Source organism: Monodon monoceros, unplaced genomic scaffold, assembly GCF_005190385.1.
Source record: "Monodon monoceros isolate NGI ecotype Baffin Bay Population unplaced genomic scaffold, NGI_Narwhal_1 Super_Scaffold_20, whole genome shotgun sequence".
Lineage (NCBI taxonomy): Eukaryota > Metazoa > Chordata > Mammalia > Artiodactyla > Monodontidae > Monodon > Monodon monoceros.
The window spans coordinates 44,415,369-44,433,030 of NW_021703777.1; the positions used below are offsets into that span (position 1 = coordinate 44,415,369).

The window sequence follows — 17,662 nt, forward strand, 5'->3', positions numbered from 1 at the left end:
TTTGGTAAACAGCCCTTAAATTTTAATTTTCCTGTGGGAAAAAAGGCTTAGTGGAGTACAATGGTTGTTCACAGTCTTTTGGACTTGTCAGACCACTAAAATTTCAAAAACAACTGGGGAGACCTATATGGAGCCGTCAAAATATTCTTTACAAAGTGAGTGTTATTAAAACCCACCAACAAATTTATCAGGACTATTTTTTCATATAAGAAAAAGCCCTTGAACATCCCCTAAAAAAAGTGGAAGACAGTCTCAGAGTAAAAGAAATCGTTCCCAAGAAAGGACAGTTGGCAACTGCATGACAAAATTATCCTTATTTTTTTTGTTTTGTCACATACCAGTAAATACTTAAGGACCAACACCAGTATGCAAACTGGCAGCCTGATCCTTCAACCATAAATTAAGTTGTTTTATCTACCTCATGGGATATTCATTCAACAAACACTAACAACTTACTATTAAGCAGAGGAATTCAGGATCAAATAAAGTATATAAAAACACCATACACAGTGCCTTGTATATTACAAAGCACCATTAAAATATATAATATTTTAAAAAATAAATAAAACATACAATATTCTTATTACAAAAAAATACAGATACTATAAATTGATTCCTAAGAGAAAAAAAAGTTTTCCACCCACTTGTTTTAAGGGCTTAATCATTTTCTATATTCATGCTATCACAAAAGACATTAAGGAATTATTAGAATGAAGATTTTCCATATTTTTTCTTTAGAAAATAGTCATATTTGTGATGTAGCTCATGACTCTGCCGTTCTCTGTCTTATGGGAACTGAGGATGTTACTTTTCCCTCAGATGGTATGACTCTCAAGGGAAAGTTATTAAGCTAGAAATTGCTGCTATAGTTATCAGATTGTAGAATCTGAATACTAAGGAAGAAAATTTAACATGATCTAAAAGTTAGGTTCAGACACAGAGCAAATTTTATTTTCTTAGTTTTGAAAGTATTATAAGATTTTCCAGTGTTAAAATTTACTTTCAAGTATGATGATCAAGAAATAACAAGACACCAAACTTAGAAATTAAACAGTTTTTAATTTTCTCTGTTGTTTCTTGATCCACTGAAAATAATTTCTCAATGTAACGCATTTAGGCAGCTTTTTTGTCACTTTCTTTGGGTTCTACTTCTTTAGGCAATAATGACTCGATCTTTAGTAACAAACCTTCACTTGTTGAACTTCGAAGGAAAGCACGTACCACAAAGGGTCCTGAAAACAAAGACAAGAATCAATTTTCATTTTATTCCATAGATACCTAATGAGCAAACACAAACATACAACAAGAAACTTTATAGGACTCGTGTTATATTTTCACTTGAAAAGTACTGATATTACTGAACTATTATTTTGAATTATAACAAAGGGAAGATCGCTTCATTTCTAGAGTAGAAGACAAACTAGCTGTACCATAGTATATTAGAGATTTATAGATGAAACTACACATATTCACTAATAATTCATTTCTCTCTTTCAGAAGGGGATCACCTAGAATTTATTTTATTGCAAAGTCAACAGTAAAGGGAACAGGTGATGATATTTACATTTGATGGCAAGATTCTAAATATTTATTTAAGACAGTCAGCACAGATGCTAACTCTGTGTTACCAAACATTTAGTAAAATTCCTTAAAAATTAAAAAGCCTTTCATAAGAACAATGTTAAGGGACGCTCAGTTAAAATGGCAAAGAGAAGATAACTACATTGCTTTTAGAGATTTACTGTTCATCATTCTACTCCTGATATAGGTTCAGAGGCTCCTATACTCAAAACAAAGTTCTCCATGAAAGAGAAGAATCTATACACATACAATCACTAAGTACTATGGTCATATCTAGCACAATAGAATTAACAAATGAGGTATTTATTCATCAGTGTGTTTAACTCCCAAAGAAGGTTAAACATAACGTGAGATTGTGTTTTAATTATACACTTGGTTTATAAAATGAAACATGACAGATTCCTATAATGGTAAGCCTGTAAGTGCATAGTCAAATGAGGGTTACAGACTCTTGCTTGCTTTCAACCAGCGGAAAGAGAACACGTTTGCCTGAGGAAGGACTGTGAATGGCAGGTAATGCAGTGGGTACTACACGTGTTCCTAGCCTATGACACAGCTTCCACATCAAGTTTCACTGTTCTCCACGTATCACCCCATTTATAAATAGTGATTCTTGTGACATGATTAAAAACCGTGTTTCTTTTCTAAAATAAATAAGATTAAGAAAGCCAACTGCTAGTACCAGTGACAAAGTGAATGGTCTGGCTTCAAAATATCATCTATCTCATAAATGACTTTAGTTTCTGCTTAAACACTATTGTAAGTTTAAGGCAATCCGTTACAGTTTTCTTTCAAACTTTATTACATTTAATGGTAGAAATAATGTGGGAATTTATAAAGGTTTCACGATGTATTCCTTATTAATGTTAAAGAGGTCTCCTCTCCAAACAACTACAACTTCTTAATAAGGTCATTAGGAATCCTTTGGAGAATTAAGTTGTATTTCTTTAATCCCTGGAAATATTATTGCTATTGCAGTTGCATATTAACTGGATTGTTTTCTTAATATTTTACATTTTTAAAGTATCACAGAGCTACAAGGAAATCTTCCCCAGGGAACCACTTACCCAAATTCAGCGGTCTTTGCCTACAAACTTCACTGATAATTGCTTGCAGATTGGCAGCTATCTGGTCACTTGACATATCCAGCTGAAAGAAAAGGATATGTAACGTTAATGATGTGAAAGTGAGATGATAATACAATTTTTGGTAACTGTATCAATACTTGTTCCAGACAGTTTTTTCAAATATTCAACTAGTGCAAATTATGTATTAGGAGACCCTACTGTGAAAGAAAAAAACTTCCATAACTTTTTTCAGAATACTACATTAACATGTCTTTACATGTCAAGACTTAATTACCTTTTAGAACACATTATAGCAAAGTGTTTTAAAGTTGCTCCACTTGCGATTCCTTGAATTCCAAGTAATTTCCCCAAAGCATATCCTGGGGCAGAATACACCATTCCCCCCACCCTTTCCCTACCACCAAAGAATTAGTGATATTTTGTCTTCAAGTTGTTTATTTTTTAAAATAAACTAAGAAAATATTTAGAAGTTAATGCTTTCAAAAGTCCAAAATGAAACTACTTGACAACGCACATTCACATAACATATCCCACACAGAGACATTTTCAAGATGCTATGCTAACACTCTAACTCTGCAATAACAACTATCCTGCTACTTAGTAAAAGCTACAGTAAGTAAATATATAGTGAATGAGCCCTATTCATAAAACACCTAAACCCAGCACACATCTTTGGAAAGTCCTTGAGTTTACCATTCAAATTCAGTGCATGTTATTCTTCTTAAATATACCAGTTAAAATCAGTTCTATTGCATTCCTATGTTTAGAGGATTTTGCACTTTGCCAAATGAATCCAGTTTTTAAAATTCATATAAAACTTATGATAGAGTAATTGGCAAAAATCAGACAGTAAGAGTTCAAACAAGAATTCTGTTTTCCAATGACTCTTGAGACCGTTGTGAGAAATGTAGTACATAAGCATAAAGAGAATTCCTCCTGAAACAGATTATTCTCATCGTCGTCAGACAACATTTATTCGACATTCACTTAGGCATGATGCAGTACCAAACCCTAAATGAGAAGGCTTGGGCATTACTGGAGGAATTTTCACTTTATGCCAATCCACAAGTGGGAGTCTGGAGAGGGAAAAAAAATCAAGCAATGCTTAGTTCTCCTTATTAAATCCATAGAACTTATAGACTTTAAGTTGTACTGAAGTAGGTAGTTCACTGACAGACAGGGCACCTTACATTTGCTATGGTAAAAAAAAGAAAACAAAACAAAACACCAAGAGTATCAACATGTGTCCTTTCATTCCTCTCTTAATTCTCCACTTTCCCTCAAAACGTCCTCCTTTCTATTACCAACTTAAGTAACCAACACAGCTCTAAGGAGTTCCTTTACCCTTTGTAAAGACCTATACCTACCTTAGATTTGGGAAAGCAATAGATACAAGAAAAAGCAAGAGGTCCAGTATATCTTCCTTGATAGTTACAAGCTATACTGTTGGACTGTATATACTAAACGTCTCAGATTTTTGTAACTATACTTTCTGCAGACTTATATTGCCATTCTTACAATAACCTAACAACATAGGCTTTAGAAATGCAAAACAAAAAAACCCAAACAACAACAAGAACAAAAAAGAAATGCAAAACAGATGACTTCAATGGTTTCATTAAGTTTTAAAATATACAAATTGTTTTAAAATATAGTTTAGGGCTTCCCAGGTGGCGCAGTGGTTGAGAGTCCGCCTGCCGTTGCAGGGGATACGGGTTCGTGCCCCAGTCCGAGAAGATCCCACATGCCGCAGAGCGGCTAGGCCCGTGAGCCATGGCCGCTGAGCCTGCGCGTCCGGAGCCTGTGCTCCGCAGTGGGAGAGGCCCCAACAGTGAGAGGCCCGCATACCGCAAAAAACAAAAACAAAAACACCCAAAAGTATAGTTTACACTTTTGTCCAAATTTTAGCACCTCTAATTATCAGTACTATGTCCTCTACTGAATCTTAAAATATATTTTTAGCCATAATACCTCACTTTACTTTTTCTTTTAGATATTTTGTAAAATTATGAAAAAGATATATTTTATGGGCATAACTTGGATTACACAATTGACTACTGATGACAAAGAGCTATGTAAAAAAATGTATGCATGAATGCATGCATTTTATCAAAACTTGCATAGGAAATTTATTTGGGCCGACAATGATCTAGAGATAACTCAGGAAAGCAACATTTACAAGCTTCTCCATCTATATCTCAGTTGCTCTGTTCTTCCAGTAGTGCTTTTCCACACCGTAGCATTCTGTGGCCTGACAAAGGTAAGGAGGACCATTTTGAGGATATATTATCTGTTAGATTCTCAATAGCAGAGCATTAGACTTGGCAAAGCAGGAAAAAAGTGGGGCCTGGGGGAGTGGAAGGGGTTGACCTTGAAGGCGATACTGAACTATGTTAAGCACTGTATTTGTGTGTGTACATATGTGTGTATTTGAATATATAATAGTCACAACAGTACCTATGTTTAGCTAAAGTGATTGTCCACTACAGGGTAAAATAGTTATTCCTTGTTCTGTAGCATAAATGTTTTTAAGAAAAGACTGATTTACTGAGTCCTCCCTTCTGCTTAACATCCTTATTATATCAGAAATGATTCCCTAAGCAGACTACATGGAAGACTTCCCAAAGATGTCAGGGAGGTGGCTCAATCAATACAGCTGAACTATACCTCTTTGCTTTAACTCTCAGATTTTCCTCTTTCTATGCAATTCCTAACCTTTGTTTTCAATCACTCTCTACCATTATGAGAAAACTAAAAAACTGTGGTCCTTAACCATTGTTTGTCCCTTTGAGATGCAAACATATGCAGGATAAACTATAGTCATGAGAGTGTCTAAGACAGTGATTCTTAAACTTTTTTCGGGTTATCAAAACTTGCACCAGAAAAATGCACACAGGCACACAAAAATTTTAGCCTATGCTTTTAGGGTCTTCGAGGATTCTTTGAATAAAAGAAAGGGGAAGAGAGAAGAAAGGCTCCTGAGGAAAGGGGCTCAAGTTAAAAGGGCTACACTCTGAGAACCACCAGTGTCGCTGTTTAATTCGGCTCAAATACTTTGAAGGACTAAGGACAACAGTATGGAAAAAGGATTCAACGTAATTTTCTACATTTTACAGAGGACAAAAAGAAAAAGAAAAGTGTGTGTGCACAGTTTTTAAACAATCATATTTTCCACCTAAAGTGGCCAGCTTCTGTCACTGTAAATGTAACAGCCTCTAGATGACTGATCATCTCTAGCTGGGAACTGCAGAGAGGACTGCTGCTTTGGATAAGCACTTGTTAGAACTAGAACACCTGACCTCCAAAACCCCTTCCAAGTGCAATGTTCTAGGGTTACAAATAGGGTAGCCTGGCAATGGTTTCTGCAGGTGGGCCAATACTCAATTCCCTTGACTCCTGAAAGTCTAAACCAAGAAAAGGAAGGCAAGACAGTCTGTGTATCTCCTATACAACATTAAGTAACAGTAGTAGTAGAAGTAGTAGCAGCAGCAGTGGCAGCAGTAATAATAATAGTAATAATAATAATAATAATAGAGCAGCTCTATTTATTGGGTGCTTACTCTAAGACAAACTCTGTTCTAAGCATTACATAGATATTCTCATTCATTTCTCCCACGTATCCTAAAAGATGGGAACCATTATCATTCCTCTTTTTTGTTTGTTTTTTTGCGGTACGCGGGCCTCTCACTGTTGTGGCCCCTCCCGTTGCGGAGCACAGGCTCCAGACGCGCAGGCTCAGTGGCTATGGCTCACAGGCCTAACCGCTCCACAGCACGCGGGATCTTCCCAGACCAGGGCACGAACCCGTGTCCCCTGCATCGGCAAGCGGACCCACAACCACTGCGCCACCAGGGAAGCCCTATCATTCCTCTTTTACAATTAGAAACTGAGACTTAGAAAACTTTGTAACTTATTCAAAAGCATGCACATGATAAGGAGTGGCTCAGCAGCTATGTGCATGAGCTCTAAAGGCAGAGAAATGTGACTTTGAACCTCATTTCCACCATTTATTAGCTTGTAACCCTGAACACAGCTAGTAAGTGTTGGTAATCCTTAATGAAAATTAAAGTGTCAGTTGTCTGGGAAACACAAATGAGTTGGTTATAAACTAAGGGGAGAAAAAGAGGAAACTAAGCGAAATACTGAAAGGGAAAGAATATACATTTAAGTGGGAAAAATATGAATTTTTCTTTGCACCTAATGAATCCTTTCCTACCTTCCCAGTTTTTAGATGTTAATGGCGTACAATTCAGCAACATTTACTTGGCCTTCACTCTTTGTTGAGCAACATGCTGGGGACTAGGAACAGAAAGATGAGTAAGATACAAGCCTTAACGTCAAGGAGCTCACCATCTGGTCACTAAAATACAACATGACAGGTGCTACTCTAATCAAATGAACAAAGTGCCACAAGGGTAGAGAGGAAGAAGTGACTGCCTTTGGCAGAGAAGGCTTCACAAAGGTTATATTTAAATTGAGTCTTAAAGGATGAAAAATTCTGAAGGACAAAGAGGATCTTCTAGGCAGATGGAGCAGCAAGAGGTAATGTGAGAACAGGTGGATCAGGTGACCAGAAGGCAGCTCACTATATCTAGGCCCAGGGTTGCAAACTCAAATGGCTACAGTGGCCACAGCAGGTAACATGCATGACTGAAGAGGACTGGGTTTGAGTGCATATGCATACAGGACCCACGGGGCACAGGCTGTGCATAGGTGGAGAGCACTGCTCCATAGGGAAGAGGCAGCAGCCACTGAGTGCTAACGGAATGTTACACTGAGGGCTCTGAGGCCGGTTTATCAGAACTCTTGACTGGTGAAGAACAACTAGAAATCTGGATTTCTATGTGACATTATCTAGTTTTTAAATGCTGAATCAATAAAACAAAACAAGTCTGGGGGCCAAACTCAGCCTGTAAGCTGCCAATTTGTAACTCTAGACTTCAAGCTGCATCACTGAAAATAACAGGAAATCCTGAATTTGAACTTGACATAGTGATTTGACACTAAATTATAAAAAGATTCGAATGTAAAGCTAAACATTTTAGAGTATATTCTGTCAACAGTGAGAAGCTACTTAATGTTTTTAAGCAGACAAATGGTATTTCTGGTTTACGTTTTGGAAAGAATTTTAGAGGAAGGGTGTAAAACAGGAGTTGGCAAACTTTCTCTGTAAATGGTCAGACAGTAAATATTTTGGGCTTTGCAGGCCTAACGGTTTCTGTCGCAAATACTCAGTTCTGCTGTTGTGGTGCAAAAGTCATCATAGACAATACATAAACAAATGACCACAGCTGTGCTTCAGGAAAACTTTACTTACAAAAACAGCTGGAGAGCTGGAAGTGGCCCACAGGCCACAGTTTGCAGACCTCTGGTGTGGAAGACAGACCAAAGGATGTCTGAGAAAGTGAATGGGCAAAAGAAACCATTACTTTTTGCTAAAGCAGAAAAGATTTTTGTTTTGTTGTGTTTAACAGAAAGCTTTGTTGGGTGCTGATAGACTTTTGGTATCCTACAATGCATCTATTATGCAGACGAGGCAAAAAAAATGTTTTGTCAAGCTAAGAATTGCATTGCCATTTAAAATAAAAGTAGGAGGGCTTCCCTGGTGGCGCAGTGGTTGAGAGTCCACCTGCCATTGCAGGGGACGCGGGTTCGTGCCCCGGTCCGGGAAGATCCCACATGCCACGGAGCGGCTGGGCCCGTGAGCCATGGCCGCTGAGCCTGCACGTCCGGAGCCTGTGCTCCGCAACGGGAGAGGCCACAACAGTGAGAGGCCCGCGTACCGCAAAAAAAAAAAAAAGCCACAACAGTGAGAGGCCCGCGTACCGCAAAAAAAAAAAAAAATAAATAAAATAAAATAAAAGTAGGAAAAATGCTTAGCAACTGTTTCAACAACTGCCGTAAATTTTATATATGCACTTGAAACAAGATGTTGCATGGGGCCTTTCTGGAAGTTTCTTCAGGACTGATGACCAGGGCCTAAATCTGAAAGCAAAAAAGGCATGTAGTGCGTGCCCTATATTTTAAAGAAAGATGCCAACAATTAAGGCCGAAAAGTTCTCACCATAATCAACAACCACGCTAAGGAGAAGCAGGCCAAGAGGCAAGGCTCCAAGAGGCTCTTGTGTAGAGACTGGGGGCACTGCCAGAAGAATATACTAGTTTGCTGAACATATGCTTGAAGGACATCAAATAAGTAAGAGCTGGTCACTGGCCAGAGAAGTGGCAACAACCAACGTAGGGACCACAAATACAGGCAGATAAGACGGGGCAGTTGCCACTTCTCCCTTATTCCCTTTGTTAAGCCTCTACCACAGAAGAGTTAGGCCTGGAACAGGGAGTAGGGTGAGGTATTTAGAACTGAATCAAGTCACTGCAGCACTCTACAGTCTAGAGTGGGAGAAGGTGTGAGTGAAGTTTTACTAAGCCCTCCCTGCTTCAGATCACAAGCTATAAAAGCCTGGTTCCAAATTGAACAAGTAAAATCTCTGGATAGCAGATCACATTTTTGAACTGAATCTCACTGCACTTTTAATTACTGAGAGCCACTAGAATTATGCCTGTCACCTAACATGCCTGTGTATAACAGAGAAGAAAAATTGTACATGGCACACTTGGAATCGGGGGATGGAGAAGACTATTTCATGTTTGTACTCCATTAAATTCAGACTTTTCAATAGAGCTGTACATTTACACATAGACTGTATTCTGTGCACATGAGAATTTATGTGAATTTATGTTCAAAGGAATCATGGTTATAATAATGAGTGATACTGGAAACAACCTAAATGCCCAAGAAAAGGAGTAAAATTGAATAAATTAAGATATATCCACAATACAGCTATGAAAATAATACTCTGTAAGAATTTTAATGATTTTGGAGAATATTCAAGATAGAGTATTTAAGGAAAAGAGAATAGAAAACTCAATATATAGTATGACAGCAATTACATAAAAAATAAATGCATAGTGCCTTGGAAATCTCCTCCCCTTTCCTAGAGCCCTGATGATATGCCTGCCTCCTATCCCTTAAAATTCATTTACTCCCCTCCCCTCAAGGAGAAGGTGTTTTTAGGGCTCAAGGCTTCCCTTTTCCATTCCTTCATCAAGGTTTCTGAATAAGGTTTCTGCTCTGCTACACACACACACAAATGCATGCATAGAGAAAGAGCAGTAATGAAAAGCACTAAAATGTTACCAATTGCAATTTTAAAATAACGTTTATATTCTTATTTATGCTATTCAGTATTTTTCAAATATTATTATTATGTGCATGTTATCACCTGTTGATAAAAAAAAAAAACTAGTTTTAGTTTAGCATTTTAAACTATAAAACCAGTCCTTTAAGATGCTATAAATGGGGCTTCCCTGGTGGCGCAGTGGTTGAGAGTCCGCCTGCCGATACAGGGGACACGGGTTCGTGCCCCGGTCCGGGAAGGTCCCACATGCCGTGGAGCGGCTGGGCCCGTGAGCCATGGCCGCTGAGCCTGCGCGTCCGGAGCCTGTGCTCCGCAACAGGAGAGGCCACAGCAGGGAAAGGCACGCGTATCGCAAAAAAAAAAAAAAAAAAAAAATGCTATAAATGACAAAGCATACTTTATTTCTTCACGTTTCCCTGAAACAAAATAAAAACCATTCTCACTTTTGGTACGGAGGGATAGACCCAGACCTCCACATCCCCCCACCACCATGGGTCCTAACAGCTAATTATGTTGTTACAGACTTATGTATATATTTAATTATATTTTTTGAATTGAAAGGCAGTAAAAGTACCCTTTTTGGGGGTGTACAGTTCTATAAATTTTAACTCCTGCATATATTTGAGTAACTACTACCACAGTACTGGACACAGAACCCAAAAAATCCTTCCTCATCCCTGATGTGGCCTCTCTTAGCCACTCCTAATCCCTGGCAACTTTTCTTCTCTTCAAAAATGTCATACAGGGCTTCCCTGGTGGCGTAGTTGTTGAGAGTCCGCCTGCCGATGCAGGGGACGCAGGCTCGTGCCCCGGTCCGGTAAGATCCCACATGCCGCAGAGCGGCTGGGCCCGTGAGCCATGGCCGCTGAGCCTGCGCGTCCGGAGCCTGTGCTCCGCAACAGGAGAGGCCACAACAGTGAGAGGCCCGCGTACCGCAAAAAAAAAAAAAAAAAAAAAAAGTCATACAGATGGAATAATTACATGTAACCTTCATTTTCTTTCCTCCATAATTCACATTGTTGTACAACTCTGACCACCATCTATCTCTAGAACCCTATCTCCTGCATCTAAAAGTCTGTACCCATTAAACACTAACTCCCCATTCCCTTCAGCCCCCAGCCGCTGACAACTACCATTCTACTTTCTGTTTCTATGAATTTAACTGCTCTAGGTACCTCATATCACATTTGGAATCATATAATATTTGTCCTTTGGGACAAATATTTGGTGGAATCATATATTTGTCCTTTTGTGACTGGCTTATTTCATTTAGCATGATGTCTCTAAGTTTCATTCATGTTGTAGCAAGTGTCAGAATTTCCTGCCTTTTTAAGGCTGAATAATATTCTACTGTATGTACCTATGCATTTTGTTTATCCGTCCAGCCTTAGATGGACACTTGGGTTGCTTCCACCTTTTGGCTATTGTGAACAATGCTGCTATCAACATGGGTATACATATACCTGAGTCCCTGCTTTCAATTCTTTGGGGTATATATCTATAAGTGGAATTGATGGATCTTATGGTAATTCTGTTTAATTTTTTGAGGAACCGCCACACCATCTTCCACAGCAGCTGCACCACTTCCCATCCCCACCAGCAATGCTCGCCATTCTCGCCAACACTAATTTCTGTTTTTTTGGTAACAGCCATTTCAGTAGGTGTAGTGCAGTATCTCATTTGGTTTTAATTTGCATTTTCTTGATGGCTAATGACGCTGAGCATCTTTTCATGTGTTTATTGGCTATTTGTATATCTTATTTGGAGAAATGTGTGTTCAGATACTTTGCTCACTTTATCTTTTTATTATTGACTTATAAGCGTACTTTATATATTTTAGATACAAGTCTCTTATCAGGTACATATATAGTTTGCAGATATTTTCTGCCATTCAGTGGCTTGCCATATCATTCTGTTGATAGTGTCCTCTGATGCACAGAAGTCTTGTTTTGATAAAATACAATTTATCTCTTTCGTTACCTGTGCTTTTGGTGTCAGTATGTAACCTTTTGAGACTACTTTCACTCAGGTTACAGTATGTAACCTTTTGGGACTGACCTAAATTGTTGTGTCTATCAATAGTTCATACCTTTTTTTATCACTGAGTCATACTCCATTATACGGATGTACCACATGTGTTGTTTTTTTTTTAATCCATTCACACATAGAAGGATAACTGAGATTTTTCCATCTTTTGATGATTATCACTACAGTTCCTATAAATATTTGTGTTCAGACATTTGTGTGAACGTTAAGTTTTGATTTCACCACAAATGTTTCAACTCTATGGGAATGGAACTGGTGGACCTTACAGTAAACATATATTTAGCTTTACAAGACACTATCAACTGTTTTCTAGAGTGGCTGTATTATTTTGTATTCCAACCATCAATGTATGAGAGTTTCTCCATAATCTTGCCATTTTTTAAAAAACTAATTTTCTGCACAATACTTCCTCCTTTCCTTTTGAGACACCGATGATATGAAAGTTAGATCTTTGTTATCGTCCCATAGGGCCTTGATGGTCTTTTTTTTTTTTCCTATCTTTCATCTCTGTTTTTTAGATTGAATAATTTTTATGATCTACCTTCAAGTTCTTTGACTCTTTCCTCTGTCACCTCCATTAATTTCAGCTCCAGAAGTTAACACATAATTTTTATGAGATCCCTTTCCTAAGTACCCCGCCCCTTGATATCCCCAGTACTTTCTGGTTCCCTGAGGCTCTCCTTTTCAGCACTCTGCCCAGAAAGCTGAGGTTTTATTTACATTTTGCCTCTTACTTCCTCCAACTGTTTTGGCAGTGGGGGCCAACTGGCAGGAAGACAGAGAAGATAAGAAAAGGGTGCATGCCCCTACCTCTTGAGACCACAGATCCTCCAATCAGAAAGTGAGGCAACCCCATTTCTCAATTTTAGATACCTGTGTCTTCCTCTGCACCCACTGTCACTGTTAGGAGCCATGATCTCTATTTCCCAAGCCTGAGGTAGAGGGCTTCTCCTAGAGCTCTCCTAGGGCTCTCTGCCTGCAATGATGTCTGCTTTCCGGTTTCAGGCTATGTTGAGACCAGGCCATGTGACAACACAAAAGGAAAAATGGCAAACTCACCGCCAGTTTGGTGGTACTTCAAATTCTGGTCTTCCCTAATTCACCTGCTACTATTGACTTTTCAGAGTCTTCAAATAGCTGCTCCATGCATTCTGTCCAGGTTTTATAATAGGTGCGCTCACTGAGAGAGATAGGGTGTCATGTGATTATGACACCACCTCACTTGGAACCAGAACTTCCCAGGCTTATGTTTTATATATTTATATTTTAGGGTTGGCAAACTTTTTCTGTAAAGGACCAAAGAGTAAATATTTTAGGCTTGGAGGGTCACATATGATTTCTGCTGCATATTCTTTTTTTATACAACCTCTTAAAAGACCATTCTAAGCTCACAGGTGGTACAAAAACGGACCACGGAGCCACTGTTTTCCAACTCCTGTGTTAGAATACATTATTTATCTCCAAGTATACAAAAATTCATGCAAAGACAAGTTGTAGTATGATTTATGCTTTACATCACTTTAATAAATCAATATCTTTACCAAAATCTATGGGTGCTGTAAGGCAAAAGCAGCCTTCATCATTGCTCATGATAAAGTTGTCTGAAAAATCCGTAATTTTGTGTTACATTTAATATATTTAATAATTCATAATAGGATCTTATAGATGTTTTATTGTTTACTGTAAATGCTATATTACTAAATGTTATTATTTGTTTAGATGAAACACTAATGAAAATCGCAGGGAATTATCTTTCAGATCCATTCAATTTCTTCTACAAGGATTTGGATAAAGACAGAATTCAGTAAAAGCTATCATACTTATCGCTGTTTTTTGAAATAAAGCTAACAAAAGAAAGCTGTGTGTGCAGTGTACTGACAATTACTTATTAACAAATGGGTTGGCAAACAAAGGAAAGCAAGTCAGTTTACTTCCCTACTGCATGTTATGTCACATATTTTTCATCATGTGTCATTCTATTGATCAATGATCACTACATTGTTGAGTTACTGCAATGAATTAAAAAGCAAAGTTAGCTGTTTCTCTCAAATGGTATGGTTTTTCTTATGCTATTATTTATATCTGATTGAAGGGGAGAGTCACACTTCCAATCCTAAAAGTTCTGGGAAATTATCATCTGATTTCATGACAGTATAGATAAGAAAACTAAAAATGATAATAAACTATTTTTAATTCTAATATGACTACTGGTTAGAACACTGATAAAAATCCATACAATGGATATACCCTAAAATACTACAAAGACTATTCATCCCAGTTAAATAAATATACATCTCTCACAATAAAGCATCAAGCAAAATGCTGGCACATACTGGGTCCAGGATAAACATTATTTTCTCCTCTTTCTTAACCCCATACTTTTAGAAATCTAAGATCTACTGCCAGTCTACCTCCTTTATTTTTATTGAGAACTAAAAAGTACAGAATTTGACTTTTATATTCTACAGTTTATTTTCCACCTTTAAATTTCCTTATCTATGACACAGTACACTGCAATATACCAAAAATAATGCAACGAAAGAAAAGTTAATCATCAACTGGAAGAAATGGAGGAAAAGGAGGGGAAGTGGCAATGAGCCATGAACCAATGAGCTGCCTCCTTGTATCCAACTATTGTTTGTATCTAATTGATTTAAGCAATACTCCTTGCTTGCCACTTTCTCAACTTGTGGATCTAGATGCTTCAAAATAAGGCTTCATTTTCCACGCTCTACACTACTCACATCTTGTTTAACTGAACTCCGACACATTCACTTTTCCTGTTCTAACATGTTTGCTAAAACTGAAGGCTCTGATTTCAACAAAAGATTTTACTATGTTTATATTCCCTTGCCCTGAACTTGTTTATTTTTGTTACCCTATACATCATCTTTTATCAGCTGGCAAGTTGACAATATTCTTGCCACAAAACAATTCACTATTACACAAGCAAAACATAGTGATACACACCTATGAATGGACCATGTCTACAACTTTAAAAAGAGGGGGGAAAAGCACATCAAAGACACTGCCTTTATATTAAGTATGTCAAAGATCCAAGTATATTTGAAACCCAGACAAGAAACACTAATTAAATCAGGTTTTGGCATGATTTATTATAAACAGAAATCTGAGATGTCCTATCCTGTTTTTTTTTTCTTTTAAGAAAATGGTTTGATTTGCCAATAGCATTATTATTTACAAGTCTTCAAAATTTGGATATTTACATGATTGTAAAAGGGTTCCAGTTGTTTTTCCTTTAATGCTATGATAACCATTCATGTCAAAGCTAGGCTATTATATTACATTTAAAAGATGTTCTTTAAATTTTCAATTATATTTAATGAAGTTTTTAGAAGTCTTCCTCAATCCAAATTATTTAAGAATTTATGTTCTAATTCAATATTAATAAAAGAAATAGCAATAGTTTCTAAATTAAAACAGAACAAGTGGCATACCTACTTTGAAAGTATAGTTTCTTTAGAATACTTTACTCTTTTATTTACTTAAGTTGATTTCACAGGATACTAGTAGGAATCTGTCTTGTGACATAAGAAAATAAATAGGAAAAGTAGGACTCCACTCACAGGAGGAATCAATGTTTCCAAATAAACTTACTGACGCCACTCATTTGGAATTAGTAATAATTCAAAGACTGTCAAATATGTTTTAAAAGTTTTATGATGTAATGAATGTGAATGTAATGAATATGATGTAATGAATGTGACATAATGAATGTGAATTGAGATTACAGGAAAATATTTAAACATCTTTAGAGAACATTTACATTAAAAACACTGTTTAATATAAACCACTGATTTGTTAATTATATAGCATAATTAACTGAGGCAGCACCTATCAAGCAACATTTTTGGATCAGATACTCTATGTTATCAAAGTTAGTTGTATTTCATTGAAAAACTAGTCTGTGGTATTCATTTTCAACTAATTCACATTAATTTTCCCATAGATTTAATTCTATTTTTCATGTCTTTCCAACATGTAGGTGGATGAACAAGGAGGTAGGGAAGAGTGGAGAAGAGGGAAAAAAAAAAAAGAGATATGGAAAAAGAAAATAGAAAAGAAAAACTTCAGAGAGCTATTAAAAGAAGGAAAAATTAGGGCTTCCCTGGTGGCGCAGTGGTTGAGAGTCTGCCTGCCGATGCAGGGGACACGGGTTTGTGCCCCGGTCCGGGAAGATCCCACATGCCGCGGAGCGGCTGGGCCCGTGAGCCATGGCCGCTGAGCCTGCGCGTCCGGAGCCTGTGCTCCGCAATGGAAGAGGCCACAACAGTGAGAGGCCCGCGTACTGGAAAAAAAAAAAAAAAAAAAAAAAAAAAAACTACATTAAAAAAAACCCCTACAAATAATAACAATTATTTTTAAATCATGTCAATTTTCATCAAAGTACCAGAAATGAACTACTTCTTCATCCAGAGACTGAAAAAGTAAAACCACCATGAATGTTCAAATGGGAAGGAAAATATTACAAAGCTGCTCAAAAGCCTATTATAATTATTCTTGAATTAATCCTCATCTAATCTCCTGCCTAGATTGGTGGCCAGAATTCTGAGAGCAAGGTAAGGGAAGAGGACCGGGTGGGGAGGAGGGAAGGATTTCTCAACATTCCATATACATATATTCACTTAATCTCCCTGTTTTCAATTTTCTCAACTCCTGATCTCCCCCAGTAAGAGACCTTTGTTTTAATCTTTCCCACCATCTGCTAGCATGGGAAAGGGCAGTTACCCAGGGTCATGAAATATGTAAAACTCTTCAAGAGTTTTCAACTAATCCTATTTCAGAAGGTTCTTGCCCCATCCCCACACATACCATTAACACTCAGTTCCAGAGATATCTAGAGCCAGATCCTAGCCTTTTTAAAGATCCTGAAATTTAAATTATATTAATATTTTGGCTTTCTACATTGCTGACTTAAGATTTGACATTTTCTAATCAGTTACTACTGTGGTATGCATTCAATCCATCTTTACCTGGAAGCCTCAGAGCACATGTTATTTTCAAGTGTCCATGTGATACTTGGAAAAAGAATATTAATCTTATACTATGGGCCACAAGGAAAGTCTCGAGGAATCTTTTAAAAGTAGAAACTAAAAAGGATGCAGTCTTCAACCATAAGGCAGTCAAACTAGAATATAGTAAAAATTTTAAAAGTCAAAAAAGGTTCCAAAATTTTAAAATACTCTCCCAAATAAGAATAAAAAGTCCCATGGCAGATTATTTAGAAAATAATGACAAGAAAACTAAATATCAAACATGTAATTAGAGGCAAATTCACAAATTTAAACTCTTATTAAAAAAAAAAAACTCACAAACCTCATATAAAACTTAGAAAATTATAAAACAAAACAAATCTCAAGATAATATAATAAAGAAAAAGCAAATCAATAATTTATAAATAGAAAAAAATAGCAATAAATTCTACAAACTACACTAAAAAACAAAAGTACTTTAAAAAACATACACAGGATAGCACAGGGAACTATATTCAATATCCTGCAATAAACCATAATGGAAAAGAATAGGAAAAAGAATGTATATATATGTATAACGGAATCACTTTGCTGTACAGTAGAAATTAACACATTGTAAATCAACTATTCTTCAATAAAATAAATTTTAAAAAACATATATAGAAGAATGTCCTATTCTTAGGCTATACATATAAATTATGCATATAAAATATTTGCATATTTTATATGCAAATAAAAGTGTTATGATGAATGA

At 36.9% G+C, this 17,662-nt stretch overlaps 1 protein-coding gene across 4 annotated transcripts in view; it reads right to left on the bottom strand.

Moving 5' to 3' along the window:
- Positions 1–929: 929 nt before the first annotated feature.
- The window catches only part of MRPL1 (mitochondrial ribosomal protein L1), an 89,543-nt gene continuing 72,810 nt past the window's right edge, over positions 930–17,662 (bottom strand). For all 4 annotated transcript variants that reach the window (XM_029235454.1, XM_029235453.1, XM_029235455.1 and 1 more), the window contains 2 exons: positions 2,649–2,730; positions 930–1,232 (listed from right to left, as the gene is read on the bottom strand). In XM_029235454.1, the coding sequence (XP_029091287.1) occupies positions 1,114–1,232; positions 2,649–2,730 (201 nt within the window). In that variant the 3' untranslated portion in view covers positions 930–1,113. The remainder of the gene's footprint in view (positions 1,233–2,648; positions 2,731–17,662) is intronic.